We start from the raw sequence: 18,183 nt of genomic DNA, 5'->3' as shown, positions 1-18,183 counted from the left end.
GAGCACAAGTAGTATAATAGTACTAGTAGAATATTTGGTTACACGTAGAGTAGAGCCCTTTTATTATTTTAAAATAAGGACTTCACTGAAAACAAAAGTGTTTCAGCTGGTGAACTCAGTTATGAGCTGTTTGACGTACCTGATGATTGTCGCCTTGAAGAAAAGAGAAGAAGTTCAACTCTGGAAATCAAATACAGGCAGAGTCAATGGTGAATATCAACAAAAATCAATATCACAGATGCAAATACATAATGTGTTTCAACATTAATAAAAGTCAGAGGCATATTTTACAGCTAGATGGGTCTAATGGTATTCTCTACCAGTTGCATTATTATAAAAAATAGCATCAGACCTTTTACAGATACAAACTAAATAAGAACAAAAGTCAGTTGTCATTCTTAGGGCGCTTTCACAAGCCATAGTCCGTTTGGTTAGTCCGAATCAGAGTGAAATTTATACTTTTGGTTCGTTTTCTATTTTAATCTGGTTCGGTTTCACAGTGCACAAATTAAAGTGGACCAAATAAATAAATGAAGTTGCTGAGGGGCGTGTACAAAGGAGCACATTTATCTTTTTCATCTCGAGAGCTGCCACTTCTATGCAGGGACTCACGGACTTTGATATATTGCTGTCGAAGAGTTTCACTTTGACTCGGCACTGATCTAGTTCACATGAATCCCTTCTCCTCCAGTTTATCTCGAATGACTTTATAAACGTCACTATTTTTGTGGTCTTTTTTTAACATATTCTGTATGTTCTCTTCAGCCCAGGTGTTAAGCAAACATCGGACTTCTGCAGAAGTCTAGGTCAGTCCTCTCCCCTCTCCCACTTGGTTCACTTGGAAATGGTCCGAGACCACCTCTGACAAGCGGTCTCGGACTGGTTGTTTTGGTCACACCAGAATACGATTACTGCGTTCACAACCTCCAAAACAAACCGCACCAGAGTTTGATTAAAACGGACTAAATGTTGGCTTGGGAAAAGGCCTTTAAGTCTAGCTTTGACCTCTTAAGCTTTTTGTTTTCCCGTTAAATTTCCCCTGGAGTTCATTAATACAGCAATCAGAAAAGACTTTTTCCACACTGTATGACTTTATCACCTTTTGTTTATCTACTTGTTCCAACTCTTTATGAAGTCACTCATTTGAAATAAAGTTAGGAGAGTTTTAATGGCACTTGGTTGCATACCATGAGTGTAAAGATGTAAATATGGACCTGCTTAGTAAGGATGAATTTCAAAGTATATATTTTTAAATACGTATATTATGTGTGTTGTCATTGTTTTGAGCAGTGAACTTGCTCCCATTAAATCATCTCCAGTCAGTGTGTGTTGCGTGATTACCTGACAGGTCGTTGGGGGTGTGGTAGTAGGGTCTGTAGTCCTGGATGAGTGGGGGGACCGGAGGGATGTAGCTGGTGTCCACGGCTGGCATACTGGGAGTGCGGCTCACAGGAGAGGCCTGGTGGTGCAGGTTCAACACACTGAAGGGAAGATACAGTGGAAGAGGTTTAGAGATGAAGAGGTAAAGATGACACTGGCTTTTATTTCATGTTGTATTTATTTAAGTCAGAGAGCGTGACATCTCCTCCTCTGACCTGGAAACACAAAACTCAGGAATAATAACAGCCATAGCATTCATTAAAGTCAAATGAAGCAGCAGAAGTTTCTACACAGAAGCACATAAAGAATTTAAAGTTGTCAGAAAACACAGCTGATAGAGTTTCAGAGAGCGCTTCTTCCAACAATAACCTCAGGGTTGTTTAAAGACAGAATGAGTAGGAGTTGTAGTAGTAGTAGGTCTTGAGCCTGTTTGCCCTTTTCTATCCATAAGTCATCAATGGAGGGAGGAGAGAGGAGATGGAGGTGGAGCCCACTTAGCAGGGAGGCATCATTGCCCATGCCTGGACAATATAATAAAATATAATCAGATAAAAAATAAATAAATAAGAAAATAAAAATATAAATAAAGAAAACAAAAAAAAAGCCAACAGAACTGGATCATGTTTGCAGCTGAAATGCACTTTGGGAGTCCCATTTTTGATGTACACAAGTTTGCAGCACCTTCTACTTAAATGAACCATTTTCTAACACAGTTGTTAATATTTAGGAGTGATGATTTAACTTGGAGAGTTTCATGCTGATCCAAACAACTGTGAGTCACATAACACTGTCTATGGGGAAAATTATTGGGACTTTTACTTCCTGGAACCAGGGGCGCCCAAAATAGCTCCCCCCACTCCAACTCCAACTCTATAAGGTCTGTTTGTTAGCTGAAAGTTACCAATCCTTCCTGATCCGGAGAGGTTTGTCAAGCATTTCATTCGATCTTGACATTTTAATCCTCTGCTCACGATGCTTATGTGCATTTGTGTTTTTCTTTTGGAAAGTCACCCATTTCTAGATTTATACTAGATCTAGATCTAGATCCAATTTAAAAAAGGAGTCAAGACGTAAAGCTTTCTCAGTCAGCACTCTCGGCTTTCTACCGTGAGTGCTGTTGATATAAAATGGTAAAAGAAGCCTCTGTGTTTGAGAGCAAAACTCATGAATCATTAAACATCTAGATACATTACTACCCATCTGAGCGGCTAAAACGAGCCTCATTCCCACATTTAATTAAATACAAAACTGCGTGTGGAGATGAAATCACAGTCTGACCCTTTGTTGATGATGGGCGGCGAGGTCGGGGACATAGAGGGACATGCTCTTTTGGGCGGAGGAGGCAGTGGTGGCGGCTGCGGAGGCGGCGAATCCTGCCCTTCGTCTTCCGAGGAGCTGTCCAGTGTCAAGTCGATCACCTCCACTTTCTTGCAGTTGCCGCTGTCGCTGCCACCGTGGCTGGACGACGAGGAGCTCCGCTGATCTGAGCCTGCAGACGTCCGACATGAACCTGCAGAGCAGTAGCGACATATTAGTTTGTGTTTGTGTGCTCAGGTTTATGATTATCTGAGGCTGTAAAGTAAAAAACAAAGCACTGCTGAATAATGTGAGCGTGCTAAAATCCCCCCTATTCTCATATGAGATACAGTATGTTTGTTACTATGGAGACAAGCAGTTTACTCAGTGGCATCATGATTGATTCCTCGCCAAATTAAAACTGACAACGCATAAACAAAGAGGGGATGTAAATGTACGTTCCCTCTCTTCTCTTCTTCTCTTCACCACATCTCTGTAATCCTAATTTAATTACTTCCAGGCTTCTCTCCCTGCCTTCATATAGAAGCAGCCTTTCTGTTTCTTACACAACCTGTCCCCCATTCATCCCTCATAAAATGTCTCACCGTCCAGCCCGTTGTTATAGGAGACCTCCTGCACCTCCTTCTTAGACCTCATGGGGGCCCAGCTGCCGTCCTCCTTGAACTGGATCTCATCACAGTCCATGCAGCTGTTGAGGATCTCCACGAAAAGCCTGAGAACAAACAAACACGTCATACACAAACCCATCCCACGAAAATGTACACAAACACAAACCACTGCTGAGCGTAGTGGAAAAAACCCTCCACTTCTAAAGACAAGAAATCTACTCTAAACATCAACACTGTGCTTCAGTGAGTTAAAGGAAAACCTCTATCTCTTTATATCATATACTGTATATACTCAGTGCCTGCAGGTTTTAAATGTGGCTGAGTGAATGAGTGTTTGGGACATACTGAACATGAGCATCTACATCAATGGCGCAAAAGTGCTGCAAGAGTGGTTTGAAAAGCTTTTATGAACACATGTTTTAAGTGACCCACTGCTGTGAATCCAAGCTGACTACAGCAGCTTTCCAAAAGGAGCAAGCTACAAACTTTTCAGAGATGCCTTCGAGCTAATCTCTATAAACAGATTCTGCATTCACATGTAGAATCTGTACAGGGAGGTGACAGGACAAGATTTTGGTAACGGAAGAGTTCTGGTTTCTGTTTGTAGTCCGAGTTGTATTGAAGTAATCACGTTCGAGCAGACTTTGGTTGAATGCAGGTAAACAGTGTGTGGAGAGCAAAAGAGGCGGAACACATCGGCCAAAATGCAATCCGGCTATCGTCTGATGATGATTTAGCTTTTTATTGGTTTAAATTAGCTTGTACATGGTCTACTTGTGAAACAGTAGTGAGATTTAAACAAGTTTTGTAAGGGTTTCTGTGAAGCTATAGATTTTGAGATGGTGTATATAAATCACAATGTATCAATGTTGCAGTATTTCCTTTAAAAAAACACAAAATTTGAACTCTGTGGAGACTCTAGCCATGAGTATATACTGTATAGTAGTAAAAGTAGTAGTCATTATGGGTAAAAGTTTTTAAAAGATTTTATTCTAAATCCGCGTTAAGAGTGAAAGACAGGCCTCATCAGGGAGTTTAAAGAGGACATATCATGCTCATTTTCAGGTTTAAACTTGTATTTGGGGTTTCTACTAGAACGTGTTTACATGCTTTAATGTTCAAAAAACACATGATTTTTCTAATACTGTCTGTCTGAATATAACTGTATTGACTGTCTGTCTGAAACGCTCCGTTTTAGCGCCTGTGTCTTTAAGACTCCCTCCTGGTTAGCTTAGCCTAAAGACTGGCTCCACCTACCAGCACCTTTAAAGCTCACAAATTAACACACATATAAATATATATGTGTGTTAATTTGTGAGCTTTAAAGGTGCTGGTATTGCTGGTGCTGGTGCTGTGAATTAGTGATATGTGTGTGTGTTTAATACGTACAAACACCAACGTGAAAACCTGACAATGTGTGTTTTTAGGTTTAAGCTTTGAACATCATTTGCACTGTTTCCTAACAGGTCATCTGCAGGACGAGAAGATGGGGTGTTGGGTGACTTACCCGTCGATGATGCAGTGCTCATAGGGGGCCTTCTTGTCACAGACAGGACACACCCAGGTGGGCTTCTTCTCGTTCATCTGGATGTACAGTGTGGCGTCAAAGCACTGCAGGTGGGAGCATGTCAGCGCCCGGCATGGGATCATCAGCCGCATCTTCCCCAGCTGCACAGCGAACACACACACACACACACACACACACACACACACACACACACACACACACACACACACACACACACACATGTAGTCAGGGCATGAAGAGGACACTCACAAACACACACAGCAGGGATGGATGGTAGACGGGATCATAAATATCACAAACATGCCAAACCCACATGGAAAAGGTGCATGACAGGGGTTGAGAAGACAATTTGACAAGCGGATCGTGTACACAACCCGCAGTAACGAGCATGTTGAGACACATACAAAGAAAAGAATGGACAGACACGTCTTAGCATGACTGAATCTCTAAACACTGCCTTGAATTCATGACGAGTGAGCGTGTTTACCGGGCAGAGCAGCGACACTCGAAGGCTGGTCGTGGCTATTTCACTGTCTGGGTCTGCTGTCAGCTTCTCTTTGACTGCAGAAGAGAAAAAAAAGAGACACACACACACACACACATGAGTGAGTGAGAACCAAACAGCAGACGTGCTCCGTTTCTCATTTCAGACTGCAACTCCTTTACTACGTGATTCAAACCCAGGTCACGAATAATGTTGTATTCAAGAGCTCCTCAGGCTGTGTGGGGCCGACCGAGTCCCCTCTGCACCTGAATCTTCTTATATCACTTCCTATACAGCAGACCTGTTCAACTACTTTTTTAGAAGGGCCAGATTTGAAAAAAACAGATCTACAAAGCTAGGAATTTAAATTTGAAAACAATACACCTTTTCATTCTTAGTAGATTATTGTTTTAATAAACACAATGTTGCATTTAACAAAAAAAATTTCAGTTTGAGTCTCCTAAATTCCATCTGCTTAAACAGTCTGGGTTAAAACGTTTTAACAAAATAAGTATTTCTGTGCTTAAAGGTATAATATGCAACAATTTCCTAAAAACAATGTATGGACTGATACTAAAATAATCCCTCAATCATCACTTGTGCCCCACTAGAAATGTGTGGTGATGTGTGTTTCTGCAGAAACCCTGCAGCCCTCTGCCTGTATTTTCTCTTTTCTTCTTATTTTGATTTATTCGGGACGCTGCTGGGCCAGCCAACAGCCTTTGGGCCCCACGTGGGGGTGTAACCGCCAGCCAATAACAGCGTGCAGGGTGTGCAGCCTGTTCAGGTGGTCAGATAGCGTGTGGAGTTAGTTGTGTGTTGATTTGTGCTTTAGAAAGTAACTGCCGTGAAACAATAAAAAAATAAAGTTTTATTGCTTTGTTCTCACTGACGGCGCTCTCTCTCTCTCTCTTCATTCATTCTATAGCTCGCTCGACCATCGCTGTTCTCTCTCTCACTAGTTGAGCTGAGGAGGAGGGGCCGACTTTGAATGCGATGTGCTTACAAACACCAACCACCAGCTGTTGCATATTATACCTTTAATAAGACATAACTAAAGAATGGACTAATTAGCCTACTAATAAAATGATGATCTTCTAATAACATTTCACCACCAGCTCCTTCAATTTTGCTGATAAAACAGACAAAACATCACTTTAAATATACACTTGATGATAAAAAAAAGAAGTAAAATCATGAAACTTGCCCGCATATTGCACCACACTATTATGTGAGTTGGATGTATAAGGCCATAAACACACAGATAAGTTTTACTCATCGTTAAAAGGAGTTGGGATGCAACAATACAGCTTTTTCTCTCCCCATACCTACTCATCTACTGATATCAATTCCTGATCCGACAGCAGTGCTCTCTTTTTCCCAAATTCAAAACGATCCTTGAGCAAAACTCATTGGGGTATTTATTTTATGTAGGATAACATGAAGCCAGAGATCGTTGTGCTAAAAATTAAGTTATAGTAGAAACACAGAATTTTGTAATGAAATTGTATCTAATGTGGATCAGTCATGTCTGGTCAAAGCCTTATCAGTTCTCCTGTCTTTGGTCCTGATATCGATTCGGCATATTGGATCAGTGCATCTTTAAAAAAAACAAAAACAGGTTGACCGTCCTTACTGAGTGCTCTGGAGTGATCCGGGTTTCTGATGCCTTTTGCCCGTAGTCTCTGTAACAACACTGTGGATGACTGCTGCTTCACCAAGTACACTGCCATGGAGTAACTCTGTGAACACACATGAATGCATACAATAATGCTGTAGGCAAGATGTTGAAAGCTGCTGTATATAATGGAAGTCTGCTTTAAGTCTACATTCATTTCAAACTAGACTGTTTTTCTGTTCTGTCACGTTTGTGGAAAAAAAAAATTGGCATGGTGGCGTCTGTGTGTCTGTCTCATCCGTGTGAACGCAATAACTCAAGAACAACATGTCATGATTCTCAAAAGACAGATTCAATCCAGTCACATTTTGCAGCAACTTGCATAATTTGGCATATTCATGAATCAAAATGAACAAGGATTTTCATCAACAACTTCTTTAAGATAAAGAGTTCATATTAATATATTGCGTTATGTAAAGACAAGTATGTGCAGACAGAAATGTGCATATAGATTAAGTCAAACATTAATTATTGTTTCATTAGCAGATAGATTAGATTAAAGATGATAATCTGGGCTGCAAATAATTACCTGGATGATCAATTATTCTTTAAACATAAAGTCTATAAAATGACAGAAAGAAAGCCCATCATAAGACACCAAAGACCCGAAGTGATATCTCCAAATTTATCAATTCTGCCTCCACAACGATCACAAAACACAAACATAATCAGTTTAGAAAGACAAGAAACAGCAAATCTTTATATTTAAGCATCTTTTATTAGTAAATGTTTCGTAATTTTACTTGATAAATGACTTTATTACTTATCAAAACTGTCATTGATTATCAAAAGTTCAAGAGTCCATTGTTAGAAAACTGATACTTTGGCTCTTACCCTTCCAATCTCAGCGGTCCACGACACCACAATGGTGTTGGGGACTGTGGTGGACAATCTGACCAGTGAGGTAATGTTGATGGGCCGGCTGGGCCGCTTGGGCTCGACGCCGTTTTTGGTTGGAGGAAGATAACCCTAGATGTCAGACATGAATATTAGAAAGACAAAAGATGAAAATAAGTCTTTTTGTTGTGAATATTATAAAATTAAATTCAAATGAAAATGGGTTCGACACAAACGCGAGGGGACAAGGCAGAAAAGGTGGAACACGTGAAATGAACCAGTTACACAGTGGCAGAACAAAGAAGCCACGTTTAGCTGGTTGTTTGTGTGATTAATGCGGCGCTCCTCACCGGCAGGTTACACGGCTTCCCGTTGACTTTCACACACAGATTGGGTGGAAAATGGTCTTCCTGAGGACAGCTTGTCTCCGACAGGCAGAACCGCAACTGGACTTGAACTGAGAAATCACATTTGGTCCCCGAGATGTCCCTTTGAGCACAGAAACAAATTCATCACCACATATCTGTGGCAATCATGTACATATATGAATTATTCATCGACAGCATCCTGCACTGACAGAGCGGCGCTCATCTTACATCGAGCTGCTGATCTGCTGGACTTGTTGTGGCGTTAATGCAAAGGCGAAACACGTCTCCTGAAATCGCTGGCTGTTGTCTGATGCTGCAGAGACGGGGAGACAGAGGAAGGAGAGACATTTTTAATAACCAGGGGAATTACATACATGAACCAAGTTTTTAACAGCGTTAAAAGGTCAGTGAGATAAAGAAGACCAAGCCTCTGCAAATAAGTCCAAAGTACAGTAAACCACCGTTTTAATCTACAGACAAGAATAAAACAAAGAAAAAAAGTGTGTGCACAGCAATGTATCAGTGGGTGTCTCTTGTATTAACAGCATTATTAGATGCACAGACCTTGTAGGCATAAAATTAGCAAAAGCTAAAGAACACCTGGACTTCAAAACCAGACCACCTCACACAGAGGTGAAGAAGAAGAAGAAGATGTGTGCGTGTGTATGTGCGTGCTCTATTTATAGGCCCACCGAGAGGTGCTGGAAATAACTGGTGCTACTAACCCAGCCTCCATTAAAGAGACAGCAAGTTCACAAAGGCAAGACAAGTTTGTGTGTACATGTTAGAAGGAGGTTAGCATGAAACAAGGAGCTAGGAGGGTTTCAAACCTAAGCGTGAGTTTTGCATTTGTACTTAAAGAAAATAGTTCAGCATTTTGGGAAATATGTTTATTCAGTTTCTTTCTGAGAGTTGGATGAAAACACAGATACCACTCTTATGTCTGTGCTCAGGATGAAGATAGAGGTGGGAGGCGATAAGCTTAGCTTAGCATAAAGACTGGAATCAAGGAGAAACAGCTAGCGTGGCTCTGTCCAAAAGTGATAAAATACATTTAAGCTAAGTTCACACTACACAACTTTCAAAGTCGTCAGATCGCTGAACTGCTCACACTACACAACTTGCTGTCTTGTAATCAGGAGTCTTTAAGCCGTTGTGGTTTTCACACTATGACTGACTGGAGACAGGAGGTCGCACACTACAAGGTCTTTCATCTATATAAGGTCTCCAAAACACAAAAACACATGCGAGAAATACACGGTAAATGGTGTGATACCATCTGTGAGACACATTGCTGATGTTGTTGTTGGCACGTGTTCACAAAATAGCCGGTTTCCTCACTCTTTTTTTACTATTTATTCCACTATGTGCAACAACAACTTTGCTCCGTGTTGCAAATGCAACACATACAGTAAGTTCCTATTGTTACAGGCGACCCCTCCTCACCCAGGTTTCCCCTCAACCCGTGTCTAATGCTCCGATTGGCTGTAGGTCGTAGCCGGAGTGCCCGACAGGTCCAGATATTTAGCCTGCTAGATATCTGGAATGTGTCTGCGAGGCATCAGCGAGCGTTGGTGAGCCTCTCGGTTTGCGTGATTGAGCATTTCACACATGACGCTCGATCGCCGATGTGCGAGCAGCGAGCCAACGCCGATTCGCCTCTAATCAGGGGCTTTTGTCGGGGAGCTCCGAAAACTATCTGGGAGCTGAAAATCAGGGCTAAAGTCGTGTAGTGTGAACTAGGCATTACGAGCAATGCTAAAACTCTAACACTAAATGTTTTATTTAGTCATTTATCTAACCAGGAAGTCCCTTGAGATTAAAATCTCTTTTTCGAGGGAGACCTGGCCGAGATAGCACGCCATTACAGCGTCACACAAATTATATTACATGTAGTATCATATTGTATGTTTGTTTCATTTGTGCACAAACTAAAACTAAAATGAAAATGTGTTGTATTAGGGTGAGTTACATGCCAGATTGTTACTATTTTTCTTTTTTTTTTTTTTTAAATGAAAAACTTTCTTCATTTGACGCCACAAATCTTGATGAACCTCCAAACTTAACAGATCTTTATCAGTCCATACAGAACTGTGTTTCTCCTTAGAGTAGGTGAGATTGATTCATCAACAGCTTCATCCAACAGTATCGGTGCATCAGCAGTGACAGCTGTAGGTCTGTACTCTGAATCTGGGATAGCATCGTTCAGGTTGACTGTGTTCAAACTTTAGAGCTCCTTTGAGTTTTCCTCAATTTTAGCAAGCTACATTATGTATGAGTATAATTACTATGGAAATAAAGTTGCATACTACAACAATCTGTCTTTTAATGTTGTTTTAAAAATAATTTAAAAAAGGATTTCAACATCAAAATTTGTGTGTCAAATTAGCCAATGATCAAAATGATCAATAAAATCATGTTTTTTTTAATTCCAGCTCTGAGGGACTGATGATTAAACTCAGTCTCTGAAAGAAACGGTTTGTTGTGTGCAAAAGTGAAGCCAACTCAAATCTTCTCCACTGACGAAAAGCTTTTAGCATTCACCACAAGAGTGCTCTGAACACTGGTGAGTTACCATTAAGACCAGTGTAAACCACTGTTAAAATAGAACTCCTTTTGTGTGCGCATGTCATATTTTGCGAAACATAATTGCTGAATCTCAGTGGGAACCTTTTGGCCCGAAGGCTGCGTGAGTGAGGGGGAAGATAAGTTACAGAACTGAATCTTGATTGTTGCTTTAATTACTTAAAATAATGTTGAACTGTCAGTGAGCGACAGCTGAAAACACGCACGCACGCACGCACGCAGCAGGATAAAGTACATAGAGGTGATTTCAGTCCATGTAGGGAACGACAAAGTGGATGATTACTGGACCAATCATGTTCCTCCTTTCATCAGCCTTTCAAACAGCCATTCATTCTCCCAGTAATTATGACCCCATCTTACCACCCACATGCTATATAATTTCTATGGTATATATTTATTGCATCTTTCTGTTCCTGCGTCTTTAGAGCCTGTATACTGCAGAACAAAATCATAAGTGTGCTTTCGAACAACAGTCTTCCTCCTCTCTGGGCACACGGGCTATAAATAGAAAGTGCTCTCTCACTCTCTCTCACTCTGTCCTCTCTTGCTCTCTCTCTCTCCCCCCCATCATCTCTCCATCGCTCTATAACTCACTCTCTCTCTGGCAGAGGATGATTTTTTTTCTGGTGTTTCAGTGTGTGTGGTTAGGAGAGATATGAGAAGGGTTGAAATGAGCTTTGATTGATGTCTTCCTCTCTCTCTCTCACACAAACACAAACTTACTTTTACCCCAACACACACACAAACTCCCCTCGTGGCTTCTTTAACTCCAGTGCTTTAAGATGCATACACAGTGTGTGTTGACACATTGTGATATTAAAACTAAGGCTAGATATCAAACTGTAATACATTTCCGGTACTGACCGATCGAAAACTGTCAGGTACTGAAACCCAGCATCAAATGCTCAGATTCATACTTAACCTATTGGTGATGAGACGCTGATTTAAATCATCAATTTGCCAAATTGATCCTGTATTTTATAGGGGTTTCAACACAATACAATATTATATCAAAACTTTGCACAAGCATGTGATATTTGCTGATATCACAATATGATATGATACTGTATCAGTGTGTATGCCTATTTAACACAATTGGTTACATTTATATATATGTATATATATATATATATGTATATATATACATATATATATAACCGATTGTGTTAAATATATGTATATATATATATGTATATATATATATATGTGTATATATATATATATATATGTATATATATATATAGGTTTTCTGGTTTCTATCTTTAAAACGGACCGCCGCAACGTAGATGAGAAGGTCGATAACACTATCAGTTAAATATGAAGCTACAGCTGGTTAGCAAAGCATTGGACTGGAAACAGGAAGAAACCAGCTTGCCTGGCTCTGTCCAAAGGTTACACAATCTGCTTACCAGCTCTTCTAAAGCTAATTGATTAACAAATTAGATTTAGTTTGTTTAATCCAAACAAACACCAAAGTGATGACAAGTTGTGAATTAACAGGAGGGATTATGTGTAAGACTGTTTCTTAGGGAGTTGTTTCCCTGTTTGAGTTGTTTCATTATGCTAAGCTAAGCTAACCGGCTCCAGCTTCATATTTAGCATAGAGTCATGAGAGTGGTATTGATTTTATTATTATTATCAAACTCGCAGCAAGGAGGCAAACAAGAATATTTCCCAAAATGTCAAACTAAGAGTTTAACATTACAGAAGTTTGGCTTCTTAGGTTATTTTTGTTTTACATTCCTCAGTGTAAATGATCTTATCATTATGGTATTGGAACAGTATCTTAGTAGTAGTAGTAAGCATCTAAAAATGTAAAACCATACCCGGCCTTAGTCAAAACTAAAAATACTGTCATACGGAGAAAAACATTTGTCATCTTATGTCTGTGTGAGGGAGATTAACTGAGAAATGATGTACAACTCTAGAACTAATATTAAAAAAACACTAGTAACAGAAATATTTTATCATAATTTACTTCATTGCATTATGTTTTAACAAATCTATCTTCTGCTAAAACTCGTATTTGGTAGAGAAAACCAAAGGTTAGGTGAATAAAAACAGGCTTCAAATAGCAAATATCTTATTCCGATGCACCTTGCTTAGGTCATTTTCCCCTCAAGTGTTGCACAAAGGAAAAGTATGTCTTGCTTTTCACTTAACTATTTCTATTTAAACGGTGATAATTTAATAATTTCTGGATGATCAAGAACAGCGAAGTAAAATACAGATTGAATTCCCTAATATTTAAAATCAGGGGTTACACAGTATTTATAATGATAATATTGCATTTTTTATGTTCTACAACCTGATAGAAGCTGCAGTCATATCAAATATGAAACATGTTTATCGGTGAATATATAAACCAAGTATATGTGTGAACTGCATGTATGACTTTGGATAATTTAACATATGAATATAAGAGGACGCTAGTTGAGGAATTAAGTTATAAAGAATTGAGTTGCCTACATCACACACAGAATGTAATCTGAATGAATGAAGTCTCTACTTAGCTTCACTGAAAGACGACACAAAATGAATGACGCTATGAGCAGAGTTGTAATTACTGTTATTAAACACATTTCTGCCACTGCATGTAATCTTAGCTCTGCTTAGTGGTGCTTATTAGAATATGAACATTAATTAATCATAGGGACATTAATTTTGAGACACAAGTTTAATTACAATAAACACATCAGAGCTTCTATCGGTGCAAATCTCACAACCGTGCGTCATGGAGCACCAAGAGTTTATTCTGAATAAACATCACAGATATTAAAGAGCTTCTAAACGTCTTTCCAAGTTGTCTTGAAGAGAACAGACTTGAAGGACATGTTTTTTTGTGTTTGAAATGGACCGTGTGCTTAAAAGAAATCAATCCAACGTTTTCAAAACAATGCTTTAACAGTCAGGAATTATGTTAAATGTGTCATCACGGACTTAAGAGAGCATACTGTACTGTGTGGCCTGAAAACCTGCAGACTCTCCGTCCTTCATGGTACACAGTTTAAGCCCCCTGTTGTCTGCTGTACCGGCCATTATGCTGCATTTTACATTGTTTAATAATATACAATGTATGTGATGGAAACACAGATGGTGGTGGGAAGAGGGACAGATGGGAAAATGACCTCCAATGGGTTGATGTTTACAGTGAAGAGGAAATAAACCAAGGAGAACACAAAACAGTCAGTTGACATGGTATTAGGAGAAACTATTGTCCGGGAGGTTTCTAACATTTTGTCCACCAAAATTACAGAAAATAATCGTCAGGTTAATCGATGATAAAAAATAATCACTACAGTTGCAACCCTAGTTTGCGGTGCTGGTGAAAGCACCACAAACTAAAGCATCTAAAAGTATCGTGAAGTTGAATTAACACCTCTCTAAATCTGTTTTGACAAAGACTGAACTGAGTGTACATATGACAAAGTGAAACTGAAGCACATTTGTACATCTTTAGTTGAACATTTTCACAAAATGAAGGAGATTAAGAAAAGACTTTATCACTGCAAACATACTGATTTGAAGCACAAGAGACACTGTGGGAACAAATACAAATGACACTTGTGTGATGAATGAAGGGAATATACAGTACCTAAGTACATTTACTCAAGTACTGTACTTAAGTACAAATTTGAGCTACTTTACTTGAGTATTTCCATTTTATGAAACTTATACTTGACAAAATTATCCTACTTTTAAAGATAAATAAACTATTTAAAAACCTTCTTGGATCAGCTGGAAAATGCATCGTCACAAAGCTGAAAACAGGACTGTTTTAGAGATACGTGGTTCTCACAGGACAGCAACGCTACAAACATATGATAATCTTATAGACCATGATGCATTGCTGTAGATTAAACTACCCAACATTATATAAAGGACTTAAAATTAGCACAACCTTAAACATCTACAGCAGTAAAAATGCAACATACACATTAATGCAGCAGTAACATTAATCCAGAAACACCATGTATGCTTCTATTAAACACTAACGGGGACCATTTTACTGCACAATGAGTACTTTTACTTGCTTGCTTCGCCATGTTTCTACAGTAGCCCAGAATGGACAAACCAAACACTGGCTCTAGAGAGAGACTTTCATGTTTTTATGTTACCCGTCTGACTTCCATTGCCCCTAAAGCAGTGTTATTATGGTATGGATGGCCTCTGAGCGAGGTGAACGGCGTTACCACGGTTTTGCACTTAGCAGCTCATGTTAACGCAGTCTTGGAAAGGGAGGAGTGAGCGGAGGGGTACTCAGCTGGTTGCAATCTGCAACCACACCACTAGATGCTGCCAAATCCTATACCTTTAAGTAAATATTGCTAATACTTAAGTAAGGTTTTGAATGCAGGACGTTTACTTGTAGTGGAGTATTTTCACAGTGTGGTATTGCTACTTTTACTGCAGTAAAGGATCGGAGTACTTCCTTCACTGATGCTGAAGACTATCATATTGGGAGGAAGGGAACTATATGCTTGTCATTTACATTTTCAGGTTTCAGGTTACATTTATGTTCCAGCTCGGTCACATCTGGTCTGAAAGCACTTGTTACACTACAGCAAAATGTTTCTACATTTTTACACTGAAACCTGGCTGTACAAATTGTTTATAGTATTTCATAGTGAAAATATGGGGGCGAGGTACCAATGCCTACTAGTATGGAAAGTCTGAATATTCTGTAATGCTGATTGTGACCTCCAGCGAGTGAAAACCTAGAAAACCCTCGGTGCTGCTGGGTTTTGTTCTGGTTTGAAGAGAAGATGTGTGAGCTAAGCGACAGAGAATGTTCTCAGCTCTATGGCCCGTCTTCAGCACAACAAAGCCCAGCTGGAGTTTGTTAACTTGTTAGTGGCTTTGCTACTTTTTCTCTGTTCGGCACACCGCAGGCGCACATGCACACTCGCACATGCACAAACACAACATACAGCAACAGTAACAGGCAGAACAAAGACACAAAGGCTTTCAGCGTCACTCAAACTCAAAACTACAATAGGAGAAGGATCCGCAACAAAAGGTCAGATCTAGATGTTACACCCACTTTCACACTGTCAAACGAAAACTTTCCAGACGTGTGACTTTCTCTCCCCTCTAACAGCAGTGATTATCCTTTATTATATGCATAAGGGTGTTGTATAGTTATATACTGACAGGGCTCATTACTGCATTCCAGTGTGCTCACAGGACTGCCAAGGCTGGCATTACATTTCCTCAGCCTGGCAGCTGAACTCTGCTGTCCCTATCAATGTATATATACTGAAGCAGGCATTTCACAGTGTCTTTAGAGCTTGGCTTCATGTGATATACACCATGCCCAAGTCATTATATCATGAAACACACTAACAGCAACGTCAAATGTCTCACAACGGTGGAAAGAAACAGTGTTGCTTATGTTTGAGATCAGCTAAAAGAGAGAGAAATGTTTAGAGTTACAATCAGGGTTTTGGTCTGGGGGATGATGACGGCCGACCTATGCCGGGTACACACGAGAATCAATCCGATTTTGGGCCCGATGAACCCCTCTCGACAATTGTCAGCAAAACCCTGACTCTGATGGTTCTAAAGATTATTCCAGATATTCCTGTGGTGTGAGGCATACAGCAGACCGACAATACGTCATCCAGAGATGGCTTGCATGACCACACCCCCTTTTGGGGGAAAACAATCCTGCGTCTCTCATAAACGGTAACAGCATAAAGAGAAGAAGGTCGCCAAACATGTCGCCAAATTTCTACTTTAAATAAACCAGCAATAGTAATAACGCTATGCCGTAGAGTTGCTGTGTAGTTGGTTGCACCAACAATAAATCCACAAACGCTGATCTCCACTTTGTTCCTCTGCCGTGTCCTAACAAAGATATAATAGAGGGGCTTTACGGCTCCAAGCTATAGACCAGACCAGCATGGCGTCATCGCAGAGACTGCGCTCCCTTTTGGGGGAAAGAAACTCGCTGTCACAGGAGAGTAAGAAGTAAAAGTAAAAGTAGTAGTAAGATGGACTCCGAAATGGAGGACCAAGTTGTTGATTTGTGGCAACAACACAAGTGTTTATTTAATGTGCCTCCATGACTTCATCCATATTTTTTCCCTGGTGAATTTTCAGAACAAAGTAGTGCAAAAACTAACATTGCTGCCCGTCGTCTGCCATGTTTGTTTACACTAAAGTCACTTTTGATAGTGAGAGATTTTGCAAGATTTCGAGTCTGGACTCTTGTTGTTCATGAATGGAATCGGTTAGTGTGTGGTGTTGCTGTGTTGGCCAAATCGTTGCTCACCACACACTACAGGAACAAAACTGTTCAATTTAACACAACATGTCGTTATGTGTGGGGTCTCTCACATTTTCAACATCTGTTCAGATTTGAAATATCTTTTAGTGCCTTTAGAAGTAAATACTGCTGCTAGTTTTATAGGCTCTGAGAGAGGGAAGACATTTTGTAAAGCGTGTTTATAGTTCGGAGCAGCCAGAGCTCCTTTGTTGATGTTCATTTGTTGTGAGAAGGCCGAGTTGTTTACGGGGAGATAAAGATTTTGCTCAGGATCACGCCGCGGTCAGAGCCTGAGCTGGTGAATCTCAGTGGAGTGAAGAGGTTTATTGGTTTCTGTACTGTAGATGTTTGGGAACATTACCACCGTGACATGTTGCATGTAGCTGATAATGTACGTGATATAATATCTTTACTGGTTCCCGGAGGAGACGTACTTGAATATACTTCATGTGTGACATGTATTTGCTTGCCGATCCAAGATAAAACAAGACGTACGGAGCGACTTGATTAAGTGTGCTTGCTCAAGGACACTCCAGCAGGGAGGATAACTGTTGTCATGAAGACTTGAACCCAGAACTTCTGGATTAAAAAAAAATCTGCTTTGTATCCCACAATGAAATTAAATAATCAAAACAGAAGTGTATATTTGCCAATGATTGGCCTGTTGCCTAGCTACTCTTGGATGGGGTTGATTAGATCTATTAATCAAGCTTACAGTAAAATCTCACACAATGAGCCGGATCTCAAACACTGCTTTCACTCCTGATTCATTCATTTAAGATTGATTGTATTTTACGTCGCTTTCTTGATATGAGGCTGCAGGTAATTCATCTCAGCACTTCCTACAGATGTTTCACAATAAAATCCTTCAAGTGAAGGATTCATTGCGTCTGAACCACTGAAAGTGTTTCAATGTGAAACAGCACAACGAGACAAGTAACGCAGCGAAGGATCAGAAAACAGGTCCTTAGTAAAATATGATCAAATATGTTTATTACAAATACAGGCTTATCTCTACTGACAGCCTATCTCGAATAAAGACCTGGTTCTCTTCACTTTGTTTTCTTTTTGGTTTGATTTATTGACAACTTTAGAAATACATTTATAAAATACAACATATCATACT

The 18,183-nt window shown here is 39.8% G+C and overlaps 1 protein-coding gene across 2 annotated transcripts in view; it reads right to left on the bottom strand.

Annotated features, from left to right (window-relative positions):
• Positions 1-18,183, bottom strand: part of LOC141759057 (E3 SUMO-protein ligase PIAS1-like) — a 69,953-nt gene that overhangs the window by 9,306 nt on the left and 42,464 nt on the right. For both annotated transcript variants that reach the window (XM_074620968.1, XM_074620960.1), the window contains exons 3-12: positions 8,429-8,513; positions 8,183-8,321; positions 7,830-7,964; positions 6,954-7,059; positions 5,321-5,394; positions 4,813-4,973; positions 3,282-3,409; positions 2,659-2,890; positions 1,342-1,481; positions 140-180 (exon numbers count right to left, since the gene is read on the bottom strand). In XM_074620968.1, coding sequence (XP_074477069.1) covers positions 140-180; positions 1,342-1,481; positions 2,659-2,890; positions 3,282-3,409; positions 4,813-4,973; positions 5,321-5,394; positions 6,954-7,059; positions 7,830-7,964; positions 8,183-8,321; positions 8,429-8,513 — 1,241 coding nt within the window. The remainder of the gene's footprint in view (positions 1-139; positions 181-1,341; positions 1,482-2,658; positions 2,891-3,281; positions 3,410-4,812; positions 4,974-5,320; positions 5,395-6,953; positions 7,060-7,829; positions 7,965-8,182; positions 8,322-8,428; positions 8,514-18,183) is intronic.

Source organism: Sebastes fasciatus, chromosome 2, assembly GCF_043250625.1.
Source record: "Sebastes fasciatus isolate fSebFas1 chromosome 2, fSebFas1.pri, whole genome shotgun sequence".
Classification (NCBI taxonomy): domain Eukaryota; kingdom Metazoa; phylum Chordata; class Actinopteri; order Perciformes; family Sebastidae; genus Sebastes; species Sebastes fasciatus.
This window is presented reverse-complemented; position numbering and strand designations above follow the sequence as displayed.